The sequence below is a fragment of the Homarus americanus genome, unplaced genomic scaffold, assembly GCF_018991925.1.
Source record: "Homarus americanus isolate GMGI-L3 unplaced genomic scaffold, GMGI_Hamer_2.0 scaffold367, whole genome shotgun sequence".
Taxonomy (NCBI): Eukaryota; Metazoa; Arthropoda; class Malacostraca; order Decapoda; family Nephropidae; genus Homarus; species Homarus americanus.
The window spans coordinates 16,174,326-16,189,874 of NW_024743709.1; the positions used below are offsets into that span (position 1 = coordinate 16,174,326).

General features: G+C 42.7%; 1 protein-coding gene across 1 annotated transcript; it reads right to left on the reverse strand.

The window, feature by feature from the left end:
* Positions 1 to 5,265: 5,265 nt before the first annotated feature.
* On the reverse strand, positions 5,266 to 5,916 carry LOC121877293 (stress protein DDR48-like). Its single transcript, XM_042382972.1, has one exon. The coding sequence runs from the start codon at positions 5,914 to 5,916 to the stop codon at positions 5,266 to 5,268; it is 651 nt and encodes a 216-aa protein (XP_042238906.1).
* Between the last annotated feature and the right edge of the window lie 9,633 nt (positions 5,917 to 15,549).

Sequence of the window (15,549 nt, forward strand, 5' to 3'; positions counted from 1 at the left end):
TGTGTTTTTCTTGACAAGTATTATAGAGGATTCATCCACGGATCGATTTTGTTATTTTTGAAATTTATTTATTGAGTTCCGGGCGTGCATGCGTGCGTGTGTGTGTGTGTGTGTGTGCGTGTGTGTGTGTGTGTGTGTGTGTGTGTGTGTGTGTGTGTGTGTGTGTGTGTGTGTGCGTGTGCGTGCGTGTGTGTGTGTGCATACTGTCGTAAGAGTTTGAGGCTGTTTATCTTTGCATGTTATGTATTAGTCTCAACATCCATACAACATTTGGCGATTTTTGTATACTCTTCCATGTATAGTATAGTACTACTGCATACCTACACCCATACGCACTCCCACAGGAAAGAAAATACTCCTTCTCCGACCCCACTCCTCGTCAATTTCCCACTCACTCCCCGCCCACTCTCCGCCCACTCCCCTCCCACTCCCCTTACCCACCTGCCCTGTACGTCACTAATCAAGCTTGCCAGGTAGGCTATATTATCAGCCTACACATAGCGGTATCGCCCTGGTGTAGCTGTCAACTCCGGTTATTACTACGTATAATGTTCACGCCTTTGTGCTGGTTTGACTCCTGGTGAGTTTGGTGGCCTCAGCTTATGGGGTATTTAGGATTTTATTGAATGTATATGAAGTTTGTTTGACGTTGGTTAGAAATACACATACATGCACACACCTGCTCCTAACACAGCACGTCCCCCACCTACGCGCTCCCCACTTACAAGTCCTCCAGCATACACGTCCTCCAACACACCCCCCAACACAGACGCCCTCCCTCACACATACCTCAACTACACATAGCCCACAACCACACACACAGCCCACAACCACATATAGCCCACAACCACACACACAGCCCACAGCTCACAACCACACAGCCCACAACCGCACACAGCTCACAACCGCACACAGCTCGCAACCCCCACCCCACCCCCCACGCACACATTCTACACGTCCTACCACACACACGAGCCCCCTCCCCCTGCAACACACACCACCTCTCTAAAACAAACAACACTCCAACACAATCTGTGGAAGAAAACCATCAGGTCTCCGGGCAGGGCGACACAACACACACCACACGGCAGCAAAGATGTGTTCATATTTACAATAGTGTCTAATAGGGTAATTAATAGGCGGCCGCAGCTTGACCCCTTGACGCACAATTCACGCCAGCTTGACCCTGATTGCCAATTACCCTGACATTATAAGCTGATAATTCCTAAGTAATTGTGAAAGTTGCCATGATAATAGTTGGGTTTCATGCAAAATAATCTTGGTCGTGAATCAGCGTGATTAAATACACTTTGGTTAATCTCTTCCGATAGCCAATGCCTGCGGTGGGCTAGTAATTAAGAACCTCGTTAATCAATGATTGGAGGATGGGGATCTAACGAGCGGATCACGCCCACCTCCTGATTGGGGTAGAGCCTGTGGATGAGGTGTGTGTGCTGTACGCTTTTTTTTTTATCTCCTCCCATACGTGCATAAGTAACTGACACATTCTCTCTCTCTCTCTCTCTCTCTCTCTCTCTCTCTCTCTCTCTATCTCTCTCCCCCTCTCTCCCCCCGTTATTGGCTGGTTCTGGAAACTTCATGCATTTGCTGTCTGACCTCTGGTTGCAGTGAGGCAGGACAGGGAGGGAACGTAGGGGTGGTTAAGGCAGGTGGGGAGTTAAGTAAGAGAGGTCAGGGAGTGAGTATGAGGGGGTGAAGATCAGGGGTTAGGAGGAGGAGTTAGTGGAAAGGGAAGGGATAAGGAAGTGGGTTGAAGGGGAAGAGATAAGGGAGTGAGTGGAATGGAGAGAGAGGTAAGGGAGTGAATGGAAGGGGGGAGGATAACAGGGAGGGATAAGAGAAGAAAAGAACGTAAAGGAGACGTGTGAGAATGTGATAAAGATAAATAAAGAGAAAGACCAGAAAATAGGAGAACAAGAGTGAGATTAGGTGACTGTTTCGAGAAAATAGTGGACAATAAATGAGGGAGATAGGAAACGAGAATTAGGAGAAATAGAAAGGAGAGAAAAGGGTGAGAGAATAAGGATAAAAGGAATGAGAAGAAATGATGAGAGGAAGCGAAGGGGGTGACGGTATGAATCTTTTCGAAACCGTAATTACATAATCAAAGGAAGAAGAAAAGATGGGATAAAAAATAAACGGGAAGAAATAGTGACGAATGGACATGGATATTAAGCGAAAATAAAGAGAGAGAGAGAGAGAGAGAGAGAGAGAGAGAGAGAGAGAGATTGACAGAAGAACATGTAAATGACAGCTCAAATTGTTTAAAACATGACACTTTATGTTTAGGCTGGTGTGATCGGTGACTGTAATGTAATTGCACAAATAAAAACTTCCCAACCTAGAGTAATAAAACTGATGGAAAAATAAGTAAATTAAACGTCTGTCTATTAAGGCTAAACCCACAAGTGAAGTAGATCTTGTGTGTGTGTGTGTGTGTGTGTGTGTGTGTGTGTGTGTGTGTGTGTGTGTGTGTGTGTGTGTGTGTGTGTGTGTTGTATACATTGGTGCATTTGTCCATGGCACCTAATAATGGTGCTGGTGCTACTGTTATTACGCGCGCACGCACACACACACACTCACACACACACACACACAGACAAGGCAACGTGTACACGAACGTAATAGCTAAGTAACGAGCAGAATATTACATTACTTGCAATTCCTAGCCAGGGGTTGGTGGCCACTAATGGAATGACCACTGAACACCACTCTACCCCTCGATAATAATTTTACCGCATGATCCCAACAATAATTTCCCCACAACGGTCCCGAATAGCATTTTCAGATGTGATTGCAGTTGTTGTTTTTTTTTTGCGTATATTCCCATGAGTTACTTTATTTTTTGCACAAATTTCGAGAGATATTTAAAAAAAAAAGGTGATTGCGTATATGATTTTGGTAATTGAGCGTAATAACAATAGTATTATATCAACCCCCACTAACGAGCTTGCTGTCTGCACTTTGTTATAGTATGGCGTATATTCCCGTAATTTTCGCGTATACTATATCCAAAATTATTTTCGAACGTGATTACGCAAAATGACTTAAGTTGGTAGCGAAATTGTTATATTAAACCACGAGCGAATTTGGTGTATATAATCCTGCTAATATTTACCAATACTTAAGTAATTCGTGAGTCCCTACCAACAATTACTTAGTGTTTTATTCAACATTATAATTTCCCACGTATGATCACCTTAATTACTTTTATACAGCCCATGCAATTAACTATATTGATACATGACTCCTCTCATTAGTTTGAAAATTATTTCATTAATTACTTTTCCACGCGATTCTATAATTAGTCGATTTCATCTTCCTGTCATTAATGTTATCCTATCATAGAATTGGAAGTGTTCTGTCATTTTATTTGTTATTGGATTCTGCTCAGTTTATGTGTTCTTGTATGTTTTTGTTATGTTTATGTTTGCCAATGTGGCTCTTTGCTGTTTGTTTGCCGTGTTTACTTCGTTTGTTTATTTTTTGCTGTGTTTGTGTTTTGTGGAATAGGGAGAGGTAGAAGGGGAGATGTAGAAGGGGGAGAGTTGGAAGGGGTTTAGAAGAGGGAGGTGTAAAACGGAAGTGGGGAAGAGACGAGCCTTCTACAAGATTTTAGGTTGGACCAAGAGCTGTTTCTGTAACCCTTGAACCCCCAGCAACAATAATCTATGATGTTATACAAGTCATCAATAACTCACATATAACTTCTCAACAATTGGTATAATAGTTGTACAAGAATTATAACAAAGATGTTAAGTTTATAATATGCGCTGCAATATCTCTCAACACTCCTGTCCTTGTGGTGCTTCTATTGTAAGAATTCACTCTTGTGGAAAGTCGTGTGTAATGTGGACATCTTTATCACCGGTTTGTCTTTTACAGTATGTATTTATATTGTTTCGATATTTCTTGCAAATTGACACACACACACACACACACACACACACACACACACACACACACACACACACACACACACACACACACACGTTAACACGCTCACTTAACACACATTCTCCAAGCTAACACTCTTGTAAGCTTGTTCATCCGTTTGATGGTTCGAACATTTTTGTCTCTAGCAGTTATAACAAATAAAACATACGACTGAGCGTTTATTCTGAAAGTATCTAAAAGTTTACCGTTATAGAAAATAATAATTAGCCAACGGTGTTAAATACCTCCGGTGGGTGAATCACTAAAATAATAATAAGAAATAGCGGTAAGCTTACGCCATAATATTAGATACTTGATAAATTAGGCAATGTTTATGTCCTCCTACAAGACCGTTTTGGGTGTCTTATATATTCGTTCACATACAAACAATTTTAGGCTTCATTTTTCTGTTCATTCTTCTGTAAATTGTACGAATATTATTAAAACTTGGCTCGGTTATTCCCCTCTCTGTACCAGTGTGGTGGACGAGAGAATATGTTTAGTAACGATAGATTCTTAATATAATTTACATCTTTCGGCAAATCACTTTTTTTTATCGCCAATTATACGAGAATCAGATAAATTTATTCTCGTTATTTGAGTAGATGGAAGTGTTATTCATAGTTGAGTAGATGGAAGTGTTATTCATAGTTGAGTAGATGGAAGTGTTATTCATAGTTGAGTAGATGGAAGTGTTATTCATAGTTGAGTAGATGGAAGTGTTATTCATAGTTGAGTAGATGGACGTGTTATTCATAGTTGAGTAGAAGGACGTGTTATTCATAGTTGAGTAGAGGACGTGTTATTCATAGTTGAGTAGATGGAAGTGTTATTCATAGTTGAGTAGATGGAAGTGTTATTCATAGTTGAGTAGATGGAAGTGTTATTCATAGTTGAGTAAATGGACGTGTTATTCATAGTTGAGTAGATGGACGTGTTATTCATAGTTGAGTAGATGGAAGTGTTATTCATAGTTGAGTAGATGGACGTGTTATTCATAGTTGAGTAGATGGACGTGTTATTCATAGTTGAGTAGATGGAAGTGTTATTCATAGTTGGTGAAGGACGTGTTATTCATAGTTGAGTAGATGGAAGTGTTATTCATAGTTGAGTAGATAAAAGCGTTATCTATTGATAGTTGGAAGAGTTATTCATAGCTGAGTAGATGGCATGTTATTCATAGTTGAGTAGAAGACGTGTTATTTCATAGTTGAGTAGATGGACAGTTATTCATAGGAGTAGATGGACGTGTTGTTCATAGTTGAGTAGATGGAAGTGTTATTCATAGTTGAGTAGATGGAAGGTTATTCATAGTTGAGTGATGGAAGTGTTATTCATAGTTGAGTAGATGGAAGTGTTATTCATAGTTGAGTAGATGGAAGTGTTATTCATAGTTGAGTAGATGGACGTGTTATTCATAGTTGAGTAGAAGGACGTGTTATTCATAGTTGAGTAGATGGACGTGTTATTCATAGTTGAGTAGATGGAAGTGTTATTCATAGTTGAGTAGATGGAAGTGTTATTCATAGTTGAGTAGATGGACGTGTTATTCATAGTTGAGTAGATGGAAGTGTTATTCATAGTTGAGTAGATGGAAGTGTTATTCATAGTTGAGTAGATGGAAGTGTTATTCATAGTTGAGTAGATGGAAGTGTTATTCATAGTTGAGTAGATGGACGTGTTATTCATAGTTGAGTAGATGGAAGTGTTATTCATAGTTGAGTAGATGGACGTGTTATTCATAGTTGAGTAGATGGAAGTGTTATTCATAGTTGAGTAGATGGAAGTGTTATTCATAGTTGAGTAGATGGAAGTGTTATTCATAGTTGAGTAGATGGAAGTGTTATTCATAGTTGAGTAGATGGAAGTGTTATTCATAGTTGAGTAGATGGAAGTGTTATTCATAGTTGAGTAGATGGAAGTGTTATTCATAGTTGAGTAGATGGAAGTGTTATTCATAGTTGAGTAGATTAATGTGTAATTCATGGTAACAACAACTGCTAGAGCCGAGTTAATTCACTTAGCAATGAAATCCTGATATAATTTATGTATTCTTCTTAAATATTTATAGAATGAGTCGTGTCAGGTGAGGCTATATAACTCCACCCGCCATCGTGTTGTCTTTATTTCGTTCACTCATGTAATTTTTACGTCCCCAAAAAATTACAGTGGACGATGTGTTATCCACTTGTGGCGCTTGAATGGAGAATTCTTGACATGTTTGTAAACTTCGCAAATTAGCTTTTAGCTGCTCTGGGAAGACCTGTCAGCTTTTATTCAAAAATTCTCTGCGCGGTCCACTTTACAGTACTTTTTTTTAGTCGTGTGTGTGTGTGTGTGTGTGTGTGTGTGTGTGTGTGTGTGTGTGTGTGTGTGTATTTTGGTGTATGTCTGCTTTGTAGCTGTATGTAAGTGACCGTGTGTATGTCGATTTCCACAACAAAGCAATATTGATTCCCTACCTCCCATAATTATCCCTTCTCGTCCCTTAACACTCAACATTTTTGTCATTGTCTCTTCATCTTTTTCTTCCAATAACTATTCTCAAGGGTTAAAACACAAAGTTCTCTCTATCACCTTCCTCTATCTTCACCCTTATCTTCCACTCTCAGCCCTATATATTTTTTTTCTTCATGTGTGCGTCTTTTAACCACGTCCCTTCCACCTGAGTTCTCGTCTTCCCCTCGACCTCTCCCTGATCGCCTCCCCTTCCTCTCGTTGAACCACATAACCACACTATCTCAGCGTTTCCTTTTTTTTTATTGTTTATTTGGTATTTTGTGGAGTTATATTTATAAAGGAGCGTTTTATTTATGTTGTTATTCCTTATGATGAGAATGGTTCTTTGAAAGTAGGAGGGAAAACCTGTGTTAAAAGTAGTCTTGAGATTGAAAAGGATTATTTTCTGAACTGAATCCTGGTAACTTACTGTGGTGATGGAGTTGGGGAGGGCAGCACCTCTTGTTATCCGTCCTACCCCATTACTTCACCACTCACGCATTCATCCACCCATCACCCCTAACCATCAACCACCACCCCAACCACCATCCCTCACCCCAACAATCACCCATCACCCCTAGCTACTACTCATCACCCCATCACACACACACATACGTAGACCACATCCACAACCCGTCCCTCCTTCCAAATGTCTTCATCACCGACGTCACCAGAATGTGTATTTGTGATTCCTCTTGGTCTTGATAATCACGTATAGGGAAAAAAAATAAGTTTTGACGTTTCTAAGCGATTGCGTTTCTCGATTTCATGATCTAAATAAAAATTTCCTCAAAGTCTCAGAAGTATACTGGGGTTTAGTTATATTTTAAGAATTATATCAGGTGTTGTTATGTTTATGGATTACGCCTCACAAAATTTAATGAGTGTGGTCATAATGTATCCAAACGATCAGGAATTCAACGTTTATTAAAAATTATTTCGTGTCACATTATCCGTGAAGTATATCTGTTGTGTGAGGTCCCCCATCGATGTTCTCTGACTACAGTATATCAGGTTTCAACATTCCTAAAGTATATAATTATACAGTATATCAGTCCCCACTATTTCCTAAACTAAATCAGACCTCACAAACGTTTCCCTAACTATCCCAGGACTCGCAACGTTTCTGAACTATGTCAGGAACCCACAGCGATGGTAAAGTATATCAGACCTGTCAACGTTTGGGCAGTTATCCAGCTGTGTTTTATTTAACGAGAACCTTCATTTTCTATAGTGAGGAGACAACTTCAGTACTTTCTATTGAAAACGAACTTAAGGAAGGAGAATAGATGATTTTTGCTAATAAGCCTCGGGTATGCTGGTGTTAATAAGCCTCGGGTATGTTGTGTTAATAAGCCTCGGGTATGTTTGTGTTAATAAGCCTCGGGTATGTTGGTGTTAATAAGCCTCGGGTATGTTTGGTGTTAATAAGCCTTGGGTATGTTTGTGTTAATAAGCCTCGGGTTAATAAGCCTCGGGTATGTTGGTGTTAATAAGCCTCGGGTATGTTGGTGTTAATAAGCCTCGGGTATGTTGGTGTTAATACCTCGTATGTTTTGTTATAATCGGGCCTCGGGTATGTTTGTGTTAATAAGCCCGTAAGTGCCTTCGGGTATGTTTTTCGGTGTTAATAAGCCCGGGTATGTTGCGTTAATAACCTCGGGCATGGTGTATGTTGGTGTTAATAAGCCTGGGTATGTTTATGCGGTATGTTGGTGTTAATGTTAATAATTGGTGCCTCGGGTATGTTTAGCATAGCTCGGGTATGTTGGTGTTAATAATCCTCGGTATGTTTGTGTTAATAAGCCTCGCAGTATGTTTTGTATGTTAATAAGCCTCGGGTATGTTGGTGTTAATAAGCCTCGGGTATGTTGGTGTTAATAAGCCTCGGGTATGTTGGTGTTAATAATCCTCGGGTATGTTGGTGTTAATAAGCCTCGGGTATGTTGGTGTTAATAAGCCTCGGGTATGTTGGTGTTAATAAGCCTCGGGTATGTTGGTGTTAATAAGCCTCGGGTATGTTGGTGTTAATAAGCCTCGGGTATGTTTGTGTTATATTCTCATTTATCTTTGTTTTTCTCTTTATATCAGTAGAATTCACAGTATTTTAATTTCCAAAACATACTAGAGTGTTGTTCGTTATTTAACCTCTGAAGTACAGCCTGTCTACATATAATACGCTGCTGTAGGCACTAACGGCCTTTATGTAAACACATTGATAACATATTATACCCGAGAAGAGCAGCCAGTAAATCACCTATACTGTACAGCCTCTCCTCTAGTCTGACGTTTTTTCTCGTCTTTATGCTTATGTTTTAAATCGTATTTGATTACATATAATGAAACGACGTAAAGCGAATAAAGTATATTTTCCTCTTTTGCCTTAAGACTGTGCCAGCTCTATACACGAGGGGCGTCCGTCATCAGCGCTGTCCCTCCCAGCCGCTGCCAGTGGCTTTTAATACTTTATCAGACGATGATAAAAAGACATGGGAGTCGTCCGGAGAACCTCCCGCTAGAAGCCCTTCGGCGGCCATTCACCCGCCCCGCCGGCCCACATTCAACATTTTATCCTAGACATAAACACGTCTACAGGCCTACTCCGCCTTACAAGGGTCTCTTTCACGGTCTTGTATATACACGGGCGACGCTGACCACCGTGAGTTAAAGATGGCCTTATGTGGCGGCGACGAAGGGGAAGAGGAGGCCGGCATGCCTCCAGGGAAGGCGATATGAGGGTCAGGGGTGCCTGATATTATAGTTGATGGAGAGAGAAGGGGATGCCATGGCTGTTATGTGGTGTTGGTGGTGGTGGTAGGGGTACAAGTGGAGAGGAGAATGGCAGAGGCTTGTGGAGTGACGAGGGGACGAGGGAAGGAGAATCTCAAATGTGGAGTGCTGCTCGAGACGATGACGCCATGAATAGGAAGAGCAGAAGTAAGGAGGGAGCAGGACGGGTGTTGTGCGTCCGTGAGGGGAGAACATACTTCAGGGTTGGTAAATTACAGGGAAAGGGGTAACATTTGAGGCGTTATGAGGTAGGGAAGGGGTTGAGATGGTCAGTCTCGGGTGAATTAGGAATCTTACCTGATTCAACATTAAGGTATACAAAACCCAATTATATATGGACGTAAACTTAGGGAAGCATCTTCAGGAAAATTGATGGAGGGACGTCAGGGAACCAGAACACAGTGAGTCAGCCATGTGGAGCGTCAAGGAGGTGAGCGGCGGCTTCATTTGTGAAGGACGAGACAGGATGAACTCGCGACCACACTAAAAACAAAATACCGAATTGTTTGTCTTGTGTGTGTGTGTGTTTTGTGTGTGACTCCCAAGAAAACGTTCATATATCTGCCTCTTGTGACACTAAGACCTGGACCGAAAGAACTAATACCCAGACGTTGTCACTCCTCACTATAGCGCCAGAGTGAGAGTGAGAGATATACACAATCATCTCGCTTAGTGTCTTTCTCCCTCTGTACCATCTCACCCTCACGGTAATCCCATTTACCGCCACATCTTCAGCTTCCCTCAGGAGTAAAAGAGTTCTTGGTCAGGTATCTCGTGTCCAGTGACGTGAAGCAGTGATTACAGAAGCCAATTACATCTTGATCATATTAACCCTTACCAAAATCTTATATTTAGCTCCAATTAGAGTTGGGAAGATGGGCGGGTGGGCGGGCGGGCTGGTGGGTGGGTGGGTGAGTGGGCGGGCGGGTGGATGGGTGAATATGAGGATGGATGGCAACCTAGTTTTCTGTAAAAATTACCCTTTATTTTTTTTTTGTATTAAGTGATTTAGAGAAGTTATCACACGTGAGCCATCAATACTTTCTCTTGGGTGTAGTTGTGGCGGGTGAGTGTCTGTGGCTCCCTGCTCACCACACCACACGGGAATCACTATCACTCAGCTATTGTGACAGATGGTGATAAGACTTAACTATACAATCGAGTCAATAATTAAACAGAAATGTGATAAAAAGTGAATGTTGAGGACTATGTAGATATAAAGGTCGTAACAAACAACAACAATAACAAGAGAATGAAATAGACAAATTCACCACAACATTTATAAAAACCTGGGGAGGAAATATCGTAGGGAGTTCGAGAATGACGCAATACGTTTGATTTATATGTGTTTCTCACTTCCTCTTTGGCTTCGAACTCAAACGTCTCATCACCCTCATAAACTGATGCCTCACTACTCCCTCAGCTGCTGGAGACGACGACCCACCACCGTCAGACACTACATAATAGTTCCTTCCTTTCCCCGAGTATTCAGTATTTCCTTCTTAGTCGATAACATTATATTAATACAAAAAATCATAAATTGGAGTATTAGTACACCCTCGTTTACAACATGTAGTGTGTGTGTGTGTGTGTGTGTGTGTGTGTGTGTGTGTGTGTGTGTGTGTGTGTGTGCAGGTGGGTGGGTGGGTGTGTGTGTGTGTGTGTGTGTGTGTGTGTGTGTGTGTGTGTGTGCATGTGTGCATGGGTGTGTGTGTGTGTGTGTGTGTGTGTGTGTGTGTGTGTGTGTGTGTGTGTGTGTGTGTGTGTGTGTGTGTGTGTGTGTGTGCATGGTGTGTGTGTGTGTGTGTGTGTGTGTGTGTGTGTGTGTGCATGCATGGGTGGGTGGGTGGGTGTGTGTGTGGGTGTGTGTGTGTGTGTGGTGTGTGTGTGTGTGTGTGTGTGTGTGTGTGTGTGTGTGTGTGTGTGTGTGTGTGTGTGTGTTACATAATTAATTAAACTATAGCAATATTTCCTCCCAAACATAAATTACAACGATTTAACATGAGTATCAAGAAGCATCTTAGGAAAAACAATACAAAAACAAGATTCATTATTGATTGTTTATCTTGTCTGCTTTTGTTAATTTTTCTTCGACAGTTTGTGTGAAAATTAATGAAATGTGAATTATGAAAACAAGGCTACGTTCTAACACTGCCTACTTATGGTGATACTCTTTGTGACGTTATCAATTAAGTTACCTTATGGAGAGAGAAAAATAACTCATACATATATTGAAAATTCCCATTATAACTTGCTGTATCGGTTGTAATAGGATAAATCACATCAATGCTATACAAATTATATGTTTATTTTACTCATGCACTGCCTTATAATAGTACAAAGTTATTTTTCTATCAAGGTTCGATTAAGAAAGGTAAGGGGGGGGGAGAGGAGGAGGAAAGTTAGGGTGAGAGCCTGAGGTAGGAGAAGGGGTGAGGGAGGTAGTGGTGGTATTTCTCGTGTGGCCAGACCATCACAGCTGCCTACAATTAACATAGTTCATTTGAGTGATTAGATGATAGGCAGGGTAGTAAGGGGTCTTGGGAGGGCGGGTGTTCCTGCTACTGCTCAAGACCGGGTACGAGAAGGGGGTAATAGGTGAGTGAAGGGGCAGGTGAGGAAAGGTATGAGGAGGCGGGGCAAAAGGTGGATGAAGGGGCAGGGAGGAGGAAAGGTGTGAGGAGGCAGGGCAAGAGGTGGGTGAAGGGGCAGGGAGGAGGAAAGGTGTGAGGAGGCGGGGGCAAGAGGTGGGTGAAGGGCAGGGAGGAGGAAAGGTGTGGAGGAGGCGGGGAAGAGGTGGGTGAAGGGGCAGGAGGAGGAAAGGTGAGGAGGCAGGGGCAAGAGGTGGGTGAAGGGCAGGGGAGGAAAGGTATGAGGAGGCGGGGCAAAAGGTGGATGAAGGGGCAGGGAGGAGGAAAGGTGTGAGGAGGCAGGGCAAGAGGTGGGTGAAGGGGCAGGGAGGAGGAAAGGTGTGAGGAGGCAGGGCAAGAGGTGGGTGAAGGGGGCAGGTGAGGAAAGGCGTGAGGGAGGGGGGCAATAGATAGGTAAACAAAGAGGAGAGAGCAGACAGGTCGAAACAGGTAAATAAATGGGGAAGCAGACAGGTAATAAATAGTTAAATATCAAGAAATTAATAGAGAGATCAAAGAAAATGTGAGAGAATATTGATGATAGGTACTGGGGGGGGGAGGTCATAGGTGAGGAAAGGTGAGTAGGTGAACAACATGTTAAGTGTAAGTATGACGAGGTGAAGATAAGGACAAGATATAAGTAAGAAAGAGAGGTGGGCTGGGGAAGAGAATGGGATGGAGTAGGAGTGAAGGGGAGGTGGGATGGGTTGAGGATGGGATGGAGTAGGAGTGAAGGGGAGGTGGGATGGGTTGAGGATGGGATGGGATGAACGTATAGGGAGGGGGGGGGAGTGAAGTGAGAGTAAAAAAGGGCTGGAAGTGAGATGGATGGCAGTGGGAGGGGAGGGGGTAAAGGTGTGAAAGAGAGGAGTAGATGGGAGGTGAGAGGAAGGCAGGGGTGAGGGGGAGGGAAGTAGATGTCAGGTAGGAAGGAGGAGGAGATGGGAGCACAGGCGGAAGAGGATGGGGTTGAGGGTAAAGTGAAGTGAGGATGAGAGACTGGGCGTGTAAGAGGTCTGAGGATAAGGAGGAAAGTCCCCAAGGGGCGAAGAATGTGTGTGAAGAGAGAGACTGGCTAACAAAGATACGGGAGAAGCGCCCTCTCCTTCCCCTCCCTCTAAACCCTCCTCTTCCTCCCTTCCTCTTTCCCCTCCCTCCCTCCCTCCCTCCCCCTCGTGATAACCAGAACACTACCTTCTCATTACCCAGAGGAGAACGTCTCGGGTAGATAGACAGTAGATTTATTCCCCAAGTAGAGTCGTCCGCGGTAGATGGTGGGCCACACACCAGCTGGCTTACAATAAGATGGGGAGGACAAAATCGACAAGGTAATTAGTATAAGTATTTAACCCGGGTGATGGTTTGTGCTTCCCTTCACTGTACTGTGAAGTCAATTGATTCTATTTTATCTTCAGTGAAGTAAGTCGATGAAGGCTTGGAAGTGTTGTCATGTTATGTTATGTATAAATATTTATATATAGAGAGCGCAGCCTAAAGCACCGTTCTTCTCAGCGCGTTACTGGGTGTTTCGGAAATAAATAATAATAATAATAATAATTAACGGTTTATTGAAAAAATTCTGCAGTCCGAAGGCTGAAAATATACATTGGACATAAATGACTTACTACATACATTGGTGGTTTAACAAAAGCCTTCATTAGAGAAAGGTAAAGGAACATACAGTGAACATACAGATTAATGTAGGTGTTGAACAGCAAACCGTGGTGTAGTAATTCCCTCGCAGATGGTGTTATGAGGGGCCTCACGTGGTGTAGTAATTCCCTCACAGATGGTGTTATGAGGGACCTCACGTGGTGTAGTATCTGAAGTCTGCGTGAAATTCAGGAAATGATTTAAACGACAAAGAAAAGCTGACTAGCAATGAAACACTATCACCAGTTCCTCAGTCTCCTTCCTATATAACACCCGTAGCTCTGTAACCATTGCGGCCTCCACACCTGCAGTCATCCAATAAACTGTACTTACGAAGTATTGTAGCACAGTGATATACTCTCTTCGTGTATTGTACAGATAATGGAATAAATCTGCATGAATGTATCTGTTCCTGCAACACCTGTAGAGGAAATATTAACGTAGGAAAGGTGGACTCTCTCTCTCTCCATTTTTTCTTCGCTCGTGTTTGTTTCCTACACAGCAGCACTTAACCATGCACATAAAACTCCGGACCCTCACTCACATCCACTCCCATGAGTCCTAACTCTCACCCCCTCCCCCTAAGCCCTCATTCACACCCGCCTCCCCCTAAGCCCTCATTCACACCCGCCTCCCCCTAAGCCCTCACCCACCCCTCCCCCAAGCCCTCCAACCCCCTCTCCCATACCCTAACTTACAATCCTTCCCTTAAACCCTCCCCAAACCCAACCCTCCCTAAACCCCTCACTCACCCCCCTTTCCCCTCCTGCTCCTAAGCCCTTACAAGCATCACCTCTCCCCGGGCTACCCTAGAGATCTAACCTCCGCCGTTGCCCTAATTGAAGTAATCACCGACGACCAAAGGGAAGACAAAATTATAATCTACACAAAAGCTGCCTTGGCGAAAACTCCTCCCATCCGTAGCGTTTTTTGTTAGCGAGGTAAGCGTGTAGGACTTATCTTTACCGTGAGGGGAGGAAGGGCGAGGGTGAGGGCGATTACTGGAGGACAATAAGGAGGAAAAAAAATGAGGAAAAGTGAGGATAGTGAGGGAGAGGGAAGGAAGAAAAGAAGAGAAAGAGAAGTATAAAATAAGAGAAGGGAGAGAGGGAGGGAGAAGGAAAGGGGTGGGGGAGAAAATGTAGGAATAGTTCTAGAGAAAAACAGAGGAAAAGAAAGGAGGAAAAGAGAGGACGAGAAAGAGAGAAGGAAAAAAACAGATAATGGGAGAGAGGCGGGGGAAGGAAATATAGTTCAAGAGAGTAAGGGGAGGAATTAGGGAGGGATCAAGAAAGGAAAGAACACCAAAGAGGGAAAGAGGAAAGGAAAGAAGAGAAGAAACGAGGAAGAGAGAGGAAAGGTGGGAATGAAATAGAGGTGAATAGTAGGAGAGAGAGAGAGAGAAGGGAACGCTGTAGAAGTGAAAAGAGGGAAGGAGGGAGGGAGAGGAAAGAAGAGGGAATTAGGAAACTAAAATGAGTTGAAAGAGAAGATGGTAATAATGAGATGAAAAAAGAAGGACAACGGGGGGGAGGGGTAGGCGAAGAAACGTAACGTAAGGAGATATAAATTAAGTGATGAGAGGAGGCAAGGTGAGATTGTAGAGAAAGGAATCAAGAACGGAGGAGAGAGAGAGAGAGAGAGACGGTTATAGGAGCATGAATAGGGAGGAACCAATTACTCTAGCAGAATATTAATATAAAGGAGTGAAGGAGAGAGAGATGAGGAGATAGATAAAAAAAATGAAGAGGGAAAGCGAATACCTCGGTCATGTCGCAATGAAGAGAAGAGAGTAGAAGTGGGGAAAATCTTACAGGACTTAATTTAGAGAATAAAGACGAGAATGAATAATAATGAAGCACAAGAACTGAGAGAAAGAGACAGAGAGATAAAAGAAGGGAGTAATGGCATAAACGAAAAGTAACAATAAGAGATAGGGTGAGAATGGCCAATTACACTCGCTAGCCAATAAGAAGCGCTATAGAACAGTGTGAAAAAAAAGGAATTAGTGAAGCGCTAC

Coding starts and splice junctions, on each gene's coding strand:
- LOC121877293 (XM_042382972.1), bottom strand. CDS start 5,916: ATGAATAACACTTCCATCTACTCAACTATGAATAACACTTCCATCTAC.